The 19694-nt window shown below is 36.2% G+C and overlaps 1 protein-coding gene across 3 annotated transcripts; it reads right to left on the bottom strand.

Annotated features, from left to right (window-relative positions):
- Nucleotides 1-2326: 2326 nt before the first annotated feature.
- LOC123275356 lies at nt 2327-19684 on the bottom strand. Of its 3 annotated transcripts, none has more exons than XM_044743440.1 (7): nt 19400-19684; nt 18870-19330; nt 18444-18640; nt 17648-17954; nt 17182-17480; nt 16293-16500; nt 2327-3612 (listed from the first exon to the last, which is right to left on the bottom strand). In XM_044743440.1, exons 5-7 carry the CDS (start codon nt 17389-17391, stop codon nt 3587-3589), a joined length of 444 nt encoding a protein of 147 aa, XP_044599375.1. In that variant the 5' UTR covers nt 17392-17480; nt 17648-17954; nt 18444-18640; nt 18870-19330; nt 19400-19684; the 3' UTR covers nt 2327-3586. The 3 variants fall into 3 exon arrangements, with proteins under 3 accessions (XP_044599375.1, XP_044599376.1, XP_044599374.1); XM_044743441.1 differs by lacking the exon at nt 18444-18640 and having other exon boundaries at nt 18870-18945; nt 19110-19330; XM_044743439.1 differs by lacking the exon at nt 18444-18640.
- Nucleotides 19685-19694: the final 10 nt, after the last annotated feature.

Genomic DNA, 19694 nt, shown 5'->3' with positions numbered 1-19694 from the left:
CAATTTTTTTTCAATTGAATAAAAAAAATTAAAAAAAAATCCGACCCACTCCGAGATGGACGGGAAAAGTTGTCATATTAATTGAAGTTTTTGAGAAAAAAAAAAAACTGTCGAACTTCGAAAAAATAACGGTTTTGGTCAAAAAAAGCCGATTATTTTGAAGAATTGATGATATTTAATTTTCTGATATATTTTTTCAAAAAGTTCATTTAAAAACAAAAATTTAAAAAAAAAAAAAGGTACCCAAAAGTCGATGGCTAAAAAAGTTATGGCTATTTGAAAATAAAAAAGCCGTTTTTTTGAAAAATTCATAACTTTTTTTGGGTTGGCCAAAAAAATTTGAAAAAATTCTCAAAAGTGTTTTTCAAAGGGTAGAAAAGAATGGAAATGTTTCAGCAAAATTTAAAGGGGTCGAGTTCAAAAGTGGTCGATTTGGCATGGAATACCCCATATATACTTAAATATTTTTATTTATAATTATTTATAGTTATATATAATTATACATAATTATGTATGATTAGATATGATTATATTTAGCCATTTTTCATATATAATCATATATAACCAATTTATATATAAATATATATAATTATCTATAAATATTTTTTTTTGGCAGCATAATAATCAATCAATTCGACTGCTCGATAATTCTAAATAGCTATGAACATCCTTTTACTATTGCAAAAGTTATTTTAAAATTATTCATTTCTAGCTTTATCATGTATTTCCGATTAATCATTTTAAGTCACTTATAAAAAAAATATTATGTAATTGTATCCAAGCTGTCATCACCTCAATTAAAAGAAATATGTTATTTTAGAATGAAAAACGTATATGGACTACCTATATTTATTTTATTTATTTATTTATTTATGATTTAATGCCAAGGCAATGGCCAAATGGCAAAAATATTGAATTTATTAATTTTAAAAAATAAAACCAAATTTAAAAAAATTTTTTTTCTCAATTCATTGGTGGCTTTTCTAAATTTGATTTTTTTGGATTTTTTAAATTATACAATTGGAGCGTGACACAGCTTATAAATTCATGATTAGTTAATTGTTCCTCTGTGTCAGTATTTTTCAATGTGAACTCTGAAAAAAAGTTATAAGATCATAAGTTGTTGTATATACATATTGCTTAAAATAAAAATGTTATAAAAATATAATTATCAATAATAATTTACTTTCAACAGCATCAAGTACATCGGAAGAAATAGGAACTTGATGTTTTCCACTAACACTTATCTGTTTTAGCTGCTCCGAACCATATATACTTAACAACAACCATCGCGTCATCTCTTTTGGATTATTTTTAAAACGCATAACGTCTCTTAAGTCATTAAATCTAACATAAACTTTACTTTTTTCCCGCAACTCAACCACGTCATTACCAGGCATAGTTATTCGAGTTATGGTAGTGTTAGAAGTAGAAGCAATTACTGCATTCGTAGCTGCAGGAGCAGTCGTAGTGCCAGAATCTGAAGTAGCATCAGTGACATCAGGGCTAGCATTAGCTGAAGTAGCACCTGTTGTAGTAGTAGAACTAGCAGTTACGGTAGTGCTAGTGACAGAATCGATTGCAGCACCAGTAGTAGTAGTAGAATTCTCAGTATAGCTCGTGCTAGGGCTAGTAGTAGTCGCAGCGCCAGCGGTAGTCATAGAATTCGCAATATTGTTAGTGCTAGTGTCAGCATCGATTGCAGCACCAGTATTAGTAGTAGCATTCGCAGTATAGCTCGTGCGAGGGCTAGTAGCAGTTGCAGCACCAAGAGTAGGAATAGAATTCGCAATATCGGTAGTGCTAGTATCAACATCGATTGCAGCACCAGTAGCAGTAGTAGAATTCGCAGTATAGCTCGTGCTAGGACTAGTAGCAGTTGCAGCACCAGGAGTAGTGATACAATTCGCAATATCGGTACTGCTAGTGTCAGCATCAATTGCAGCACCAGTAGTGGTAATAGTTGAGTTCACAGTATAGCTCGTGCTAGGGCTAGTTGCAGTCGCAGCGCCAGCCTTAGTCATAGAATTCACAATATCGGTAGTGCTAGTGTCAGCATCAATTGCAGCACCAGTAGTAGTAGTAGAATTTGCAGTATAGCTCGTGCTAGGGCTAGTAGCAGTTGCAGCACCAGGAGTAGTGATAGAATTCGCAATATCGGTAGTACTAGAAAATGATTCTAGAAAATGATTCTAGAAAATGATTTAGAAAATGACTCTAAATTAACAAGGGGGCCACCAGGATTTTTCAACACGGTTCCTGGAACCGGAAACCGGAGCTGAGCTTATAATCTACAGGGAGAGAGAGTGGAGGAAGGTGATCTGGAATGAATAAACTTTTATTTAACAATATCCGGACTTTTATTAATAACAAATCAACTTTAACAAATTTGCTGACAATTCAGCTCACTTATAAACTAACAACTTATTACCTAACGATGCGGAGAATTGAGTGCGAAATAAACGATATTTACAAACGACCCTTTTTCCAAACGACGATACAATGACTAGCTGGGATGTTCTAACGGACGGTCTCCCACACCCTGGTTACAACTAGTTGGGCTTTTTCTGAACGAACGGTCTCCCACACCTGCCTAAAACTAAACTTAATCCTGCAGTACCCTCCCTTGAGCGTCTTTACTGCAGTTTCTATCTTACTACCGTGGTACCCCATTTGGCGTCTATACCACGGCTTCTAACTTACTACCGTTGTACCCCACTTGGCGTCTATACAACGGCTTCTAACTACGTCGCGTTGTCCACTTGGCACACACGCTCTAGAAATGCCTCACACAACCCGCACGATCTTCACACACATTACCCACGCATCTTCACACACTCACTGACCCTACTTTACTTTTTATTTCCGTATTTACAAAAATTAAACTTCAAAATTTACAACGTTAAATTTTTCCAAAATTATTCAGTCATTAGCTCGCAATAAAAAAAGACCATAAATTATTCTCACAATTCATAATTTACTTCTTAAAATTCCGGCTTAAAACCGACGCTTCTTTCTTATTTCCAAATTTCCACGAGTTTAATACTCAGTACATTAAATCAATTCTCAGAATATTCTTTATAAAATTAACTAAATTTTCTCGGACGTAATCCACACTGATAAATAGTTTTACAAAGAATTTTTATCGGAATTTGTCGGGATTATGAATAAAAGTGGAACACAAGGTTTTATTTAAACTGAATCTAAGTTTATTTATTCTTCTGATAAATATAAAACACTTCTAAACAATCTTTGATATCAAAATAATATCCGTATTATATAGTTAACAATATTAAGAAAAGTACTTGAGTTGTAACTACGCAGTAGTACGTAATACCGACAAGGGTCCAAGCAACATGTGCGAGCCACGGCGAGCAAGCCAGAGAGTGAGTCGTATGCGCAGCTAGGCTTCGCGTAGACCGACGCCGTCTCAATGAGAATAATAATCATAAGCTAGTTGTCGCTTTGAGAGGCAAATATAAAAATAAAATATAATATGAATAATAAATAATAATTAGGAAAGTGGACTTGAAAATCTTGTCTTCTCAACAGTCCCTCCATTTTCTTATGTCCAGCTTCCACTGCTCTACTTCTTTCTGTCGTTAAGTTTTTCTGTAACATATTGAAATAATAATTATAATTAATTCTAAATAACTTCTAATATACTTCTAATTGTTTAGTCTAATAATTTATCTCTTAAGTATCTAAAAGGTTCTGCAGGTAATGGCTTAGTTAATATATCAGCCAGATTTTCTTTTGTAGAAATCCAGCACACTCTTATTCTATTTTCATTAACACATTGTTTAATGAAATCACCATGGGTTTGTGCCATGTGTTTTCTATTACCTGTTTTCTCTCGTTCTAATAATTCTAATCTAATTTTATTTACACTGTTATCGAACATCTTAAGTTTATGACTTCTATCCTTCTTAGTACAGTCGTCTGCTGACTTGTTATCACACCAGATAATAGTAGGAAATAGTGTCTTTCCAATCACAAATCTAATTGCTTTATCTAGAGATATTATCTCTTGACAAGCATCATTCATTGCCAAATATTCTGCTTGACAAGTTGACAATGTAACGTAATTTTGTTTGTGACTTCTCCAAGCAATTACGTCACCATACAATCTAATAATGTATCCTCCTGATGACGTGGAGTCATCATTATCTCTAAAACTAGCATCTGAAAAAGCTTCTAATTCATTTGAGTTACCTGTATATTTCAGGTTTAAATTTACTGTACCTTTCAAATATCTCAAGATTCTTTTTACATCTTTCCAGTCATCTTCGGTAGCACTTAGTTGTTTTCTAGCCAAGTAATGTACAGCAAAAGAAATATCGGGTCTAGTTCCATTTGCTAAGTACATAAGACTTCCAATTGCTTCTCTGTATGGAGCTTTTCTAGTGATTGATGATTGTTCACGTTCAGATGATTCTAACTCTTCCAAATTTCTTCTTTTACGTCTATTTTCAGCTTGTCTAGTAACCATTGGGGTGTTCGGAAGATTACAGTCAGTCATCTTAAATTTGTCTAAAATGCTTTCTATATAACTGCTTTGATTTAATACAATGTATTTCTCTTCTCTATTTCTTTCTATCTCAATTCCAAGAAATTTCTTGGGTTCACCAAGAACTTTCATCTCAAAATTCTTGCATAAATGGTTTCCAATTTTATCTAACTTCTTTGGATCATTGCTAGCAGCTAAAATGTCATCTACATAAATTAGCAGTACAGCTACAGTTCCATTTTTCCTCCAAGTATATAAACATGGTTCATGTAGGTCATTCTCGAGACCAATTTCTTTTACCACTTGATTGAATTTTATATTCCACTTCTTAGGACTTACTTTTAATCCTTACAGAGATTTCTTTAATTTAATTATCTTTGTTTGTTTTGTCTTTTCATCTACATCTAGACCTTCTGTTATCTTCATATAAATGTCTTCATCTAAATTTCCATAAAGAAATGCCGTTTTCACATCATATTGACAAATTTCTAGATCATATTTATTTACTATTGAAAGTAATGCTCGTATGATTGATAGTCTAGATACTGGTGAATATGTATCTTTTAAATCATAATCATTATTATCTTTAAAACCTCGACATACTAGTCGTGCTTTATAAAGTACATCTTTATTTACTTCTACTTTCTTTTTAAATACCCATCTTGAATCAATGATATTTAATTTTCCTCCAGTTTTACTTGCTTCTTCCAAATCTACGAATTCCCAGATGTCATTTTTAGTTATTAAGTCCAGTTCATCTTTGATAGCCTTCATCATTGACATCTATCATTTGAGTTGCTTGCCTCATCATAATTGATAGGTTCTTTGTTTAAAGAAGTAATTAAACAGCTTATTAATTCTTGTTCATCTTTCTTAGATTGATGTTCAGACACATTAGCGCTTCTTGAAAAGCTTATGTCTTCAATCAATTTTCTATCTCTATCCTTTTCAGATTCTAATATTATTTTCATCTCACCTCTAGTACATGGTCTAATTTCTTCTGATGAATTCTTCTTTTCATTTAAGTTTTTAACATCTAGTGGATTTTTACGGGGTCTTCCTCTTTTTCTTTGTTCCAGTTTCTCCTTTTCTTCGTTGATTTTGTTTTCTAAATTATTTGGTACATTTTCATCTGACTTCCAACTAATTTCATCTTCAGTTTCTTCTGTTTGTTTATTCTTATATACATCTTTGTACACTAATTTTTCATTGAATCTAACATGTCGTGACTCTAGAAATTTTCCAGTACTTGGGTGCCATAACAAGTATCCTGTGAGTTTATATCCCACCATGACTGCTTTGATTGCTCTCTCGCTGAACTTGAGCTCTGGTTTTGAAATTCTAATATATCCAATACATCCAAATCTTATAATTTTATCAAAATGAGAATTTTTATTCTTATTGAATTTCATCAATGGTACATCATAATCTATAGATTTATGTGGTGTTCGATTGTATGAGTGAACAGCTGCATCTACTGCTAACTCCCACATAGTCTTGGGTAAACTAGAATCTAACATATAGGTTCTGACTTTTCTCTGCAACGTAGCGTTGAATCTTTTAGATACTCCATTGTTTTCAGGGGTATAAGGCGGTATTAATTCTAATTCTATCTTTTCTTTTCTTAAAACCTCTAGAAATTTTCCACCAGTGAATTCTGTTCCTTTATCCGATCTAACGTAGCATACTTTTTCATCTCTGCCAAGTAAATTTCTTGTAGATATAAGAAATTTTTCTAATGTTTCTCCTGATTTATCTTTAGTCTTTACTGCATATGGGTCATTCCACCAAATAAGAACATTTTTACGGGGCGACCCTCGCGGATTATGTTTAAAATTTATGGAGGTGTTCTCTATAATAAGAAATAAATTCCCTACAAGTTTCAGCCCTTAATATGCAGCGGTTCTGGAGTTATGATTTTTTGAAATTTTGACAAAAAATTTTTTTTAACTTTTTTATTAATTTTTCTGATGAGGAAAACTTTTTTATTAAAATCCACGAAAAATCTTATCTTGTCGGAAAAATTCTCAGCTTTTGAATGAAAATATTCATTTTATCATAAACACATCAGAAGACCCTTTGAAAAGTGGAAAAATTGATTTTTCTCGGTGTGCGGTGCAAGGTACATCCAATTTGACTTTTTTTTCTGAAAAAAGTTAGGGTAGTAAAATTTGTTACATGCCGTAAGATGGACGGCGGAGTTTATAAGAAAGTTCTTCTTTACAAGCATGGAATGTGTGTTTTCCATACATGCTTGTAAATTTACGATTCTAGTAAAAAATTTTCTGTTATTTATAATTATAAAAATAATAATTATAATAATAATAATAATAATAATAATAATAATAATAATAATAATAGCGGTGCTTGCTACGTGGCCTCCAAGCGGCGCATCGCGGGAAACGCAGACCATAACACCAGGTCTGTAGGCGAACGACGTAGCCGATGCAGTGGGCCAACTACCCACTGCATTGAAATACTGAGTTACAACAAGACGTAATCTCAGAAGTGCTCCCCACAACCGGTCCTTTTCGGATGAGGACCATTCATCAGGTGGGAGGAGCACGCCGGACCCGATGAACGATGACGACCCTGGCGCTTTAAGGACTTACTTTAAGTGGACGGAGGAACTACGAGTCGACCTCTTGGTGTGCTACCAACGTAGCGAGCCGGGGGTGAGCGGTTATATGGCCCGGATGCACACTCTTTGGAGTGATATGCATCCGGAGCTAGAGCATTTTACGCCTAAACACCTGCGTAATTATGCCGCTTATCTTCGGCGTAATAGAAGATCGCTTGTGCCGGATAGAAGGCAGTCTAATAGACTTTCCTTTCCGGCGCAATTACATCAAGAGCGACGCCGTTCCTCCTTGGATGACAACAATCCCTTTATAGGACGGCAAGTAAGTATATCTAAAAGTATAACTTACTCCCAACAACAGCTAGAAGCGGTAAATGAAGATCTCCGTGCAAACATCCTGGAGGATTCCACCCTGCTCACTGTGAGCCAGGTTGTGTATGGTGCAGCAGTTTCGGCTTTTCCGAGAGAGAGACATTGTCTCTCGATCGAGGCAAGGTTGAGACAGCGCATCTCACAACTTGGACTCAAAATTGACAGATCCCGGAAACAGATCTCCCGCATTCAGTGTGTGATTGAGTTTGAAACAACTCAAAGAGCATACACGCCCCGAATTCGGCGCATTGCTGCTGAACTTCGGTGGCGTCATCACACACTGAATAAGAGTACTCTTCTTGTCATCAAGGAAGAGTCTCTCAATAAATTGCGGGCTCTAGTGACTGCCAAAAGTCACTAGAGAAAAGGCTGAAGCGGTTGGTCGACAACTCGTTGTTTCGATCCAGCCCTTCACGCTTTCTGACACCAAAGACCGATGTTACCGGGAATTATCCAACACCTGAGCGGGTGGAAGCTTTTTGGACTGAGTTGTATGGAGATCAACCAAACGTGAACGCCAATACTCCAGCTCTGGACGACTTTAAAGCATTCTGTCAGGAACACCGTAGACAGAATGCTGATGAAGAGAGCCCTGCAGTCAGTGTGAATGAAGTTCGTTCAGCTCTAAATGGCAGCAAAAATTGGGCTGCCCCGGGACCAGATGGCATAAATGTCTTTTGGTGGAAGAAGTTTACTTCTACCCACCTCCATCTGGCCCGTATATTTACATCGTACATTAGAGCTGACGAACCGATTCCAGACTGGCTCGTGGAAGGGCGAACCGTACTGATACCAAAAAAAGGTGACTTGTCTGACCCAAAGAATTACAGGCCTATCACCTGCTTGAATGCGGTTTATAAAATTTTTACAAAAATTTTAAACAACCGTATTTTGCAGGAGATAGAACCTGTATGGCAACAGATATATGAACAGCGTTTTGCATCTCACTGCTGCCTATATCTGTTGCTCTCCGTAAAACTCGTGGGTACTCTGTGGGGCCTCCAGGTGATCGAAAATACTCGATTACCCATCTGCTTTATATGGATGACCTGAAGCTGTATAGTGCTGATGAAGATCATCTACAGGCGGCCCTTAACATCGTAGCAGAGTACACGCGGGATGTCGGAATGTCTTTTGGGTTGGACAAGTGTGCGGTCGTACATCTGGCGAGGGGTAAGTGCTCTGTTACGGGTGATGATGTCGAGTTGGTAGATGGGAGCGTTTTAAGACAATTAGATGCCGGAGAGTTGTATAGATATCTTGGAATGGAAGAGCACCGCATGCATGCGGTCTCCGAAGTCCAAGCAACTCTCCGTAGCGAGTATGTTAGGAGACTCCGGAAAATCTGGTCCTCCGAACTTTCCGGCAAAAATAAAGTCTCCGCTACTAACACGCTTGCTGTCCCAGTCTTACTATACTCTTTCGGTGTCTTAAAATGGGCCCGAAAGGATCTGCGAGATCTCGACATCAGAACCCGTAAGACTATCAACATGAACCGGAGCATGCACCCCAATTCATCAGTCGCCAGATTATACCTCTCCCGGTCGATCGGTGGGAGAGGCTTGCAGAGCTTGGAGCGGCTTCACGATCGTTTAGTCCTGGGTTTAACACACGAAGTTGTCAATTTCACTGCAGATGAGGATGACTTTCTTATGCAAATTGTTCATAAACATGAGAATGCGCATAAGGGGTCGTTCTTGTATAAGGCAGCTATATATGCAGCAAGAACCCTTGGTCTTGGAGAGATAAACGCTCTTATGGAACTCCGAAAGGAGGAATTCAAGAGCGTCATCAGGAACGCCGAGGAAAAACTACTCCTAGGCGAACTGATGGACAAGTCCATGCACAGCGTGTTCTTCAAACACGTGCGTGATCATGGCTTGTCCACCCAGCTGACGTTTTCCTTCTTAAAGTCAGCTGGCCTGATGTCCGAGACTGAAGGGTTCATATTTGCCTGCCAAGATGGTGTCATTAACACTCTAGAATACCGTAGCAAGGTGCTCCAGGTGCAGCTTCTGGACACGTCATGTAGGATGTGTAAACAACATCCGGAGACGCTCATGCACCTTTGTCGGCATGTCCTGTGTTGGCGAGAGGTACATATATCCAGCGTCACAACGCTGCCCTGAGAGTACTGTACTACTATCTTCGTCATTACTACAGTATTGATATGACACCAGTGCTGCCTTATCTACCAGGAGATATTCCCCAGGTTGTTGAGAATGACAGTTGCAAAATTTATTGGAACATGCCGTTTGCAACAACTCGGCGGATAGATCACAACAAACCTGATATTGTGCTCTTCGACAAGGCTACTCGTGATATTTATGTCATTGAGTTCTCGGCCCCGGCTGAATACAACATCTCAGCCAAAGAAGAGCACAAAAGACAGATATATCAGGATCTCCTGTTTGAAATTGGCAAATTTTACTCAGGTTACCGTGTCAAGCTCGTCGTCCTGATTGTTGGCGTCCTCGGAGGGATGAAACAGTCTTTTGTATCCTCACTTGCCAGAGTTCCAGCTTGCTCATCAAAAGCTGAATTCTTGGCGGTCAGGATGCAGAAGGCTGTCATACTAGGTTCCCTCCGTCTACTTAGGAAAATGACTTTGGCCTGCTGTGATCACTAACCGCCTTGTTGTGCGGAGTGGTACAGCAGTAATGGATGGAGCTCAGGCTGGGCCCTCGGAGAATCGGACTCCGGGGACAACCCCCCTGAGCATTTAATAACATAATAATAATAATAATATTTATATTAATAATATTTATAATAATAATATTTATAATTATAATTTCAGAAAAAAAAATTACTCAGAATAAAAATAATTTTCATAAAAAATTTCAACAAAATAAAATTTTTTTTTTTACAAGAGTTTTTACACAAAATATATGGTTTTCACGATGTGCATATTTTTTGTTCAATCACAATTAAATTAAACGTAAAATCTTTATAATTAAAATACTTTTATTTTTGAACTTTTTTCAGATGTTGATACAGTTTTAATAAGAGCATATCCAATTTTATCATTTATCGGTAAAAGTGTGCATGTCTGTGTACCCTTTACCGTTTTTGATAAAGAATATCGTACGTCTAACACATTTTTTTTTGTCTAAATAATCATCATTCGTTATGAAAGTAAAATCAACGCCTGTAAAATTCTTGATTGCCCAGGAATTCAAATCTTGTGGTGCCAGTATATGTTTTTTATTTTCCATTTGTAATGAAGCTCTAGCAGCATGTCGTTTTACTGGACCTACAAGCCCATCGCATGGTCCTTTGCCATGGGCAGTCGCAAAAAATGCCACTCAACGATGATTCGAAAGTCAGCATAATATTAACATAAATTAGTAAATGTTTTTTTATTTTTAAATTGCTGAGGTGCTCCATCTGAGAAGTAAAAAATCCTTTCAATAACAATAAATTTTTCTTTTAAAAAAGAAATCAATTGTTCTTGAAATAAATAAATCAAAACTGTGTCATGTTTAAGGCAATCTAAGATACCAACTGAGCCTAAATGCTTAATAGTATCATTTTCGTTTTAGTAAACCACCATTTGAAATATAGTAGCTTGGTCATTATTCCAATGATAGCCTTGAGCAGCTTCCTGCACAACAAACGCAATTTGTTACCAAGTTAAAAACTACCGCTAATTCAGCACTCTTCAAATTTAATTTCGCATTAGGGAAAAACCGACTTTGTATTTTTACTGTAAAGTCATGTTTTAAAAGTTTCTCAAGTTGCGTCGCTAAGGTATCAATGAAGTCATCGGAATCCGAAATAACGTTTACAATGGTACATCGATCGGTTGATGTCCACATTTTAAATTCGATTTCATTTACATCAAATTCTTTAAACGATGGATGAAAGTAATTAATGATTTCTTCATTGTTTGGACATCTATTACAACTTCTGAAGAAGCACGATTCCGTTGGATTATTACACATCAATTTATTCAATAAATTTTTATAAATTGATTAAGTTTCCATAATCCAATCAGTATTTCTCGCAAATTTTGGAAAATTATATCCTAAATAAGAAAATGGAATCGTAGTCGTGAGCGCCATCTGCATTGTATAAACTCAATTTTTTAACGAGCAGTTTGAAATTTTAAATATTTAACAGAAAATTATTTTACTATCCAGAATAATCGTATAACGCTTAGCCGATATAACGTTTATTTTAATTGTTATTGAACAAAAAATATGCACATCGTGAAAACCATATATTTTGTGTAAAAAACTCTGATCTTTCAGAAAAAAATTAGGAAAACGGTTGACCCTGAAGGCCATCCCTGCAACTTCCCGCTAATTCCATACTTAGGCGCTTAAAATTGCACCAATGGCGTTTTTGAGCTCTTCGAGCTCAAAAATACAATTTATGGGTTATTTTGAGCTCTCCAAGCTCAAAGACATTGTTTTCCTATGCTTTTGAGCTCTTCGAGCTCAAAAGTCTGATAGGGATTTGGTGACACTATTTTTTGAATTTTTAAACCGCAATAACTTTTGAATGAATAAACCGATTTTCACGCGGTTGGCAGCATTTGACGCAGTTTTTTAAGCCTCACAAAGAATCTTAAATTTTGAATTGATCGCGCTAGGAATTTTGGTGTTATTCCGAAATAACACTTTTTTCAGTTTTCTTTCGTTCACGATATCTCTCGAACGAATCAACCGATTTTGACCGGACTGGTGGTGATTGACGTGGTTTTTTGAGGTTAAAATCTGATTAGTTTTTGAAATCGAACTATTAAGCCGTTTAAAAGTTATTCCAAAAAAACCACATTTGAAAAATTTTTTTTTTTAGTTTTTTGAAGATTTCTCAAAATCTATTGATCTGAATCAGTCCAAATAGTTTTCAAAATCTAAGTTTGGTCAAGCCCTTTCGAATGGCACTAACCGCGATGAAATCGGTCAAGCCGTTCAAAAGTTATAAGCGGTTCACATACTTTCACACACACACACACACACACACACACACACACACACACACACACACACACACACACACACACACACACACACACACACACACACACACACACACACACACACTTATTAAAGCAGCGCCAGCGTTATTCCTCGACGTCTACAACATCTGCTTGAAGGAAGGGATTTTTCCTCGGAAGTGGAAACAACAACGGCTGGTACTACTTCCTAAAGGGAAAAAGCCACCGGAAGAACCGTCATCTTATCGTCCACTCTGCATGCTGGATACAGCCGGTAAGATACTAGAACGTATAATCCACCAAAGGATAAAAGCAGTTGTCGATCCACTCTTGGCAGACAATCAGTACGGATTTCGGAAAGGACGATCAACCCTGGACGCGATCAACCTGGTTGTCGGTATAGCCAAAGACGCAATCGCCGGTACCAGATGGAAGGGGGGAACGAAGAAATATTGCCTGGTGGCAACTTTAGACATAAAAAATGCCTTTAACTCCGCCAACTGGGATTGCATCATGCAAGCCCTTCAAGAGATGAACGTATCAGGATACCTACGAAGGATAGTCGCTAGCTACTTCACAGATAGAGTCCTGAGATATGACACGAAGAATGGTCCAAAGGAGTATGATGTTACTGGAGGTGTACCGCAGGGTTCTGTTCTCGGTCCACTTCTCTGGAATGTCATGTACAACGAATTGCTGAGACTGAAACTACCAAGAAACGTCAAACTGGTAGCGTACGCGGACGACGTAGCCGTAGTAATAGTCGCCAAGCATCTTGATGAGATGAAACATATGTTCGCTATCACCTTTGAGCGAATTAACCAGTGGATGGACACAGTAAATTTACAACTGGCTAAACAGAAGACCGAGGCTGTACTTATCACTAGCAGAAAAGTGGTGGAAACGATCAATCTAAACGTCGGAGACCAAGAAATCACATCCCAACCATTCATTCGATATCTGGGAGTGATGCTCGATGCCCGTCTCAACTTTAAACAGCAAGTGGAACACGTCAGTGCCAAAGCGTCTGTAGTGAGGGCTAGTCTCGCACGATTGATGCCGAACGTCGGAGGGCCAAAGCAGAGCAGGAGACTACTACTATCATCAGTTGTCACATCGGTGCTCACATATGGAATATCCATTTGGGCAGACGCGCTGAAGTTGCAAGAATCATGGAGAAAAGCTGGACCAGTATATTGACTGAGCGCTGTAAGACTAGCCAGTGCATTCCGCACGATATCAGAAGTAGCAGTGTGTGTCATTTCCGGAACTCTGCCGCTTAGAGTTCTAGCTGAGGAAAGACGGAACCTTTACCAACGAAAGAGGTCAACCACACTAAGTGCAGAGGAACTCAGAGCTGAAGAACGGCAGAACAGCATCGCACGATGGCAATCGCAGTGGGACGCCGCGACAACAGGGAGATGGACACACCGTCTCATACCAAGGATTAACGTTTGGCTTAACCGGAATCACGGCGAGGCCAACTACTATCTGACCCAGATGTTGTCAGGACACGGCTGTTTCCGGGAGTACCTTTATCGCTTTAAGCACGATGATTGCCCAGAGTGTCCGTCTTGCCCAAGAGTTGCTGAAAATGCGGAGCACGTTTTCTTCGAGTGCCCTCGTTTTAACCCACAGCGTGATGAGTTAAAGAAGATCCTGAACAAGAAAATCACACCAGAGTCAATAGTAGAAGAAATGCTGTCATCCGAAGCTGCCTGGAACGCCACAAGCACGTTTACCACCGAAGTGCTTACAGAGCTGCGTTCCATTGAAAGAAAAAGGGCAAATGACAGAAACTAGAAGGAAGGAAAAATAACACCTTAGCCACCAGAAGGAATAGCAGTAGCTAGATCCTCCCCTCACGAAGTAATGCCTGACGGCGGTTTCCATGAGGGATTAGAGGAAAGAAGAAAAGGGGTTTAGGGTTTAGTGGGTAGGGGCGTTAGCGTCGAGTTTTAGTATGACGCTGCGTCGAGTCGCCACATATCCAGGCCGAACAGCTATGCCTGGAATCCGTAAGAAGGATTCCCCCCCCCCTAAGATAAAAAAAAAAATCACACACACACACACACACACACACACATACAGACGCCGTGACAACCTCGCGGGGATAGTCAGGGAAGCTTCACCGACCTTCAAACGTCGAGATCTGATGAAAACTCGGTTTTTGCAAAACGGGGTGAAAACAATAACTTCCCGATTTTTGAAAATCTTCGATTTTCGTAGCGGGAAGTTAAAAAATGTCAAATTGGATGTACCTTGCACTGCACACCGAGAAAAATCAATTTTTCCACTTTAATTGGATTTCAAAGGGTCTTCTGATGTGTTTATGATAAAATGGATAGTTTCATTCAAAAGCTGAGAATTTTTCCGACAAGATAAGATTTTTCGTGGATTTTAATAAAAAAGTTTTCCTCATCAAAAAAATTAATAAAAAAGTTAAAAAAAATTTTTTGTCAAAATTTCAAAAAATCATAACTCCAGAACCGCTGCATATTAAGGGCTGAAACTTGTAGGGAATTTATTTCTTATTATAGAGAACACCTCCATAAATTTTAAACATAATCCGCGAGGGTCGCCCCGTAAAAATGTTCTTATTTGGTGGAATGACCCATATGCTCTAGCTAATGTTGAGTAATCATCTATATACACATTAATAAATCTTTTGTGTCCTGGGTGTGAAATTGGTTTTATTGGACCCATCGTGTCCGTATGTATTATTTGTAATGGTCTTGATGCTCGTCTTCTAACTTCTTTAAATGGTAGTTTTTGCATCTTTGACATAATACATATTTCACAATCTAAAATTGAATCATCAAATCTAACTTTTTCTAATTTACTGTATACCTTCTGTAACATCTTGAGATAATTTAATGAAGCATGACCAAGTCTGACATGCCATAACATAGCTTCATTTATTTTGCTTGACTCTGTTGTCCCTTGCTCTAATGGATTTGATGTAAATAGCTCTTCTAAATTCTTAATGCTCTCGATGTCATCTAGCTTGATTGTATTTCTAGTAATTAAACTAGAATCCCAATTAAACATGTCATCATTTGAATTTTCAGGAAGTTGTTCTATTTCTGGAGGTGTTGTAACTTCTTCCTCCCTCCTAATTGAAGAATCCTTGGCCTCTTCGTTTTCTGAATCTCCCTCCTTCCTTTGTAAATCTATTTCTGATTCATTGGTATCATCTTCTTGAATCATTACAGCTTTACATCGATAAGCGTTGTATTCCCAATCTAATTTGTTTTCATCGTCGATGTAATTCTTAACTTTGAAGTTCAAGATCCAGTTGGGTTGTTCATATATTCCTTCTAGTATTATTTCTTCTAAATTTTCACTAAATACTCTCAAAGTCTTATCATCTAAATAAATCTTAAATCCTTTATCTACTAATTTTCTTAATGATAATAAATTATCTGATATATCTTTAGCACTAATAACATTTGATAATTTAATTATCTTGTTATCTTGATTCGTGTAGAACAAAAGATCACCTTTTCCATCTATTATAATATCAGCTGATTTATTCTTATTGGCACTCTTAATTACTTTATTTTCACATTTTTCAAAATTGCTTAATATCAATCGATTTTTTACTATGTGATCTGTTGCTCCTGAATCCGCAATAAATTTAATCTCATCTATTAAAACTTCATTTAATAATTTCTTACCTTGTCTTTCATCAGTCACTCTTTTTGCACTTCTACTTTCTTGTTTAAGTGCATTTTGAGCTGAGTGCTGATTATTCTTATTATAATTCTTAAAACGTCTATCATTATTATATGGCTTAGAATTCACATTATTTCTAACTTTAATAAAACCTTGTCTATCTACTTTACCTCTAGATTTGATATTATCATTATTTAAAATCTTACTTTTGAGTCTTCCCTCGTCGCAATCTTTACCCTTGTGATTTTTAAAATCTTGGCAGAAATAGCAAAACCACAAATCTTTTGCCAATGTACAGTCCTCGATTCTATGTCCAGTCTTAGCACATCTGAAACATTTTGTCTTACTGTCAAATTTTGCTGTCTGTGCTTTGACAGTATCTTCTCCGTCTCCGGTCTTCTTTTCTGCTTCTAACTGTAGAATAAAAGATTTCATTTCATTCAATGTCATCATCTCTTTTGAATGAGATCTCTTAAGAAAATCTGCGGACATTAGTTGGGGAGTTACAGGGGTTATAGCTTGGTAAAACGCCGATCTAATTTCTTGCTCAGTTAATTTTTCTCCATCTCCGCAAGATTCATATTCTCTAATGATCTGGTCAAATCGTTCACAGAAATCATTGACCTTCTCATTCTTTTTCATCTTAATTGAATACAATCTTTTTCTAACTGAACTTGATGTAAAGTTTATCTGTTCTTTTCTACATTCTTTAATTCTTTTTAAAATTTCTACGGGTTCAGAAATCTCAAGAATTTTCTTGTGATAATCTTCATCTAAATGATTAATAATAATATCTCTAACAAGGCATTTTCTTTTATTATTCATCGAATTTGATTAGTTATTATCATTACTGCTATTCTCATCTATTACATCTAATGAATCACAACTAGTAAGTTCTGATTTTAAATAATCAAACCAGATATTATAGTTTGATTTTTAAGTTAATCTATAATCTCTTCTAACGTTAATCTTACTTTGATTTGATAGTAATGCATCTTTAATTACATTCAAATCTCTAGAGATAGTATGAATCCCATTTGTAACTTCTAAATCATTCTTATTTGGGAAAGCAGGAAATTTATGTGAATTATTTACCTTAGCTGCTTCTCCTTTAGTCTTTTCGCGATCTAACTCTGCTTTATACCCTTTTGTCATCACCTTTAGGGCATCTAACATTGCGTAAGAGACTTCCTCGAGTCTCCTAGCTGTTCTTCCAATTGATGTTGCCATTTCTTGAGTCTGCTTGTTTGACTCCAACATAAACCTCTTCATATCTTCTAAATCCGTATTACCAAGCATTAACATCTTTTCACTGCTTCTAATCTTAATCTTCGTATTGTTATTCTTGTTTTTAAAATCATCATCTGTACCATCATCTTTACCATCATCTGTACCTGTAAACATGTAATCTTAATTAGTATCTGGGATTTTCTTAACATCTATACATATTTATACATTTAAATAGGCCTCATCTAACTACTCTTAAACACTTTCATCTTTCATAAAGTGTGTCTTCTAATTATGTTTACAGCTTCTAAATTATTTTATAGTCATTACTTACTCGTTGACTGGCCTGGTTTGACAGGAGTTGAGAAGTTTTTTATTCTTTCAAGTGACACCTTGACATCTTTAATGTCAACAGTTTTTGTTGATGATATTGGATTACCTTCATCTGCTTGTTGAATCAATCATTTGCGAAACTGTGACAGACTGTGAAGAGTGTCCACATTTTTCTCAGTCTTAATTTTCACTGCTGGTTCTTGTTCGATATTTTCAGGATTCTGTTCAACATCTTCAAGATCTTCAATCCTTTCAAAACTTCCCTCACTGTCATAATTAACCAGTGGAGCTTTGTCTGACTCTGACATCTATTTCGGATTTTATGAAACAGAATTTAAATTTAATTAATTATACATTTAATTAATAATTTATTATTTAATTAATAATTTATCATCTATCTCTTATTATTGATATTCTAAAATTCTATTCATCTAGTACCCGATACTCTTCTTAATTGATTCTGTTTCGTGCTTCTAAATTAAAATAAACGCACAGCAATTCACTTTAATTTGAAACGCAAGATTGATCATTTACACAGCACCACCTCGAGTATGCACACCTATTCCAACGTATAGTTTTACGCACGGCAATAAAACGACGTTGAAGACGGTTGATCACGCACACACTCGGGATACATTATGCAAACAAACAACCTCACAAACTATAAGCTACTTGATGCTGAACACAAGCGTCGCATAGCTAAAGTTACCAAAATAGCTTTAATATGTATTTTATATTGATCAATATTATTGACATGTCAAAATACATTTTTATAGCGATTAAAATTAATACTTCACTTTTAGAATTTAATTTAAAACATCTTCTAGAAATCAAGATCTAAACATACTATTGTAATACACGTGATTCTCGTGTACTATAGTTATTATGACGCTGTTGGCCGACATCTTGAATTTTTTAGCGTCCACCGGCCTCGCCAGCGATTTCATCATAAAACAAGAGTCGATCCACTTAAAGTAAATCTATTTGTCACCATCTAATATATTAAAAAATATTTTTAGAAATCTACGAACTTATTTAATTAAATAAATAAATATTTATCAAGTCTTTCTAAGTTATCTAAATTAAGTTTCTATTAAAACGTATTCATTACGTTTTATATTTTCTTTGCATGCATGCTTTTGTTCGTCTATAATTACGTCTTATATTCGTATATAAATTTTCCGGAATATCTTTTCTAAATAAATATTCATAAATACTCTTACCTTGTGATCAATCACTTCACCCAATTTTTAATAAATAAATCACGTACGCAGTGAAAGCGTGTACTGGTCCGATAACCTGTCGGGATTATGAAAAAAAGTGGTTTTAGTGTTTCCTATAATGTTTTTAAAAACTTAGCTTGTTCTTTTGCAATGAATGAGTGAGGTAGAAGAACTTTCAATTCACTACAAAGGTTTTCAATAAATTCTTCTGTAGGCTGTATAAAAGTTTCTAAACTGCACCTTGGTTTTGATACCCAACGCTTGTACGTGACATTCTCGATTTCATGATTCTCAAAACATGTCAGTAAAATGTTACTCAACTCATCTACCCCCTGGACACTTGTTACATCCACCCAAATAACATTTTTCTGTTAGAGTCTCACATATTATCATGTCCAAGCAATCATTATAGTGTTTCAACGACTTTTCTGTATTCCTCGTTAAAGAATGAACATTTGCACCTGAAATAAAAGTGATTGAGTAAACTGAAAATCTAGGCACGTATGATTATTAATAAATTGGATAATTACCAAGCATCATCAACTTTAAGTTTTGATGGATAGTACATACACAGATAGTATGCGTTCCACTTGCTCCTGCTAACACACAATGTTTCGGCCGTAACGAAGCAAATTTCGAAAATCCAACTTTCTCTGCAGGGTTTATTTCACGGAAACATTGGTAAAGTTCTTTTAAATTAGACAGAACAAGCCGTTTTTGGACGTGTACCCGATTACCATCATCATTTCGAACTGAAACAAAGTCTTTCATGCCGGGCATCAAAGCACTATACTCATCATCGTTGTAAAAATTCGCAATTTTTCA

The sequence above is a fragment of the Cotesia glomerata genome, linkage group LG1 (assembly GCF_020080835.1).
Source record: "Cotesia glomerata isolate CgM1 linkage group LG1, MPM_Cglom_v2.3, whole genome shotgun sequence".
Classification (NCBI taxonomy): Eukaryota; Metazoa; Arthropoda; class Insecta; order Hymenoptera; family Braconidae; genus Cotesia; species Cotesia glomerata.
This window is presented reverse-complemented; position numbering and strand designations above follow the sequence as displayed.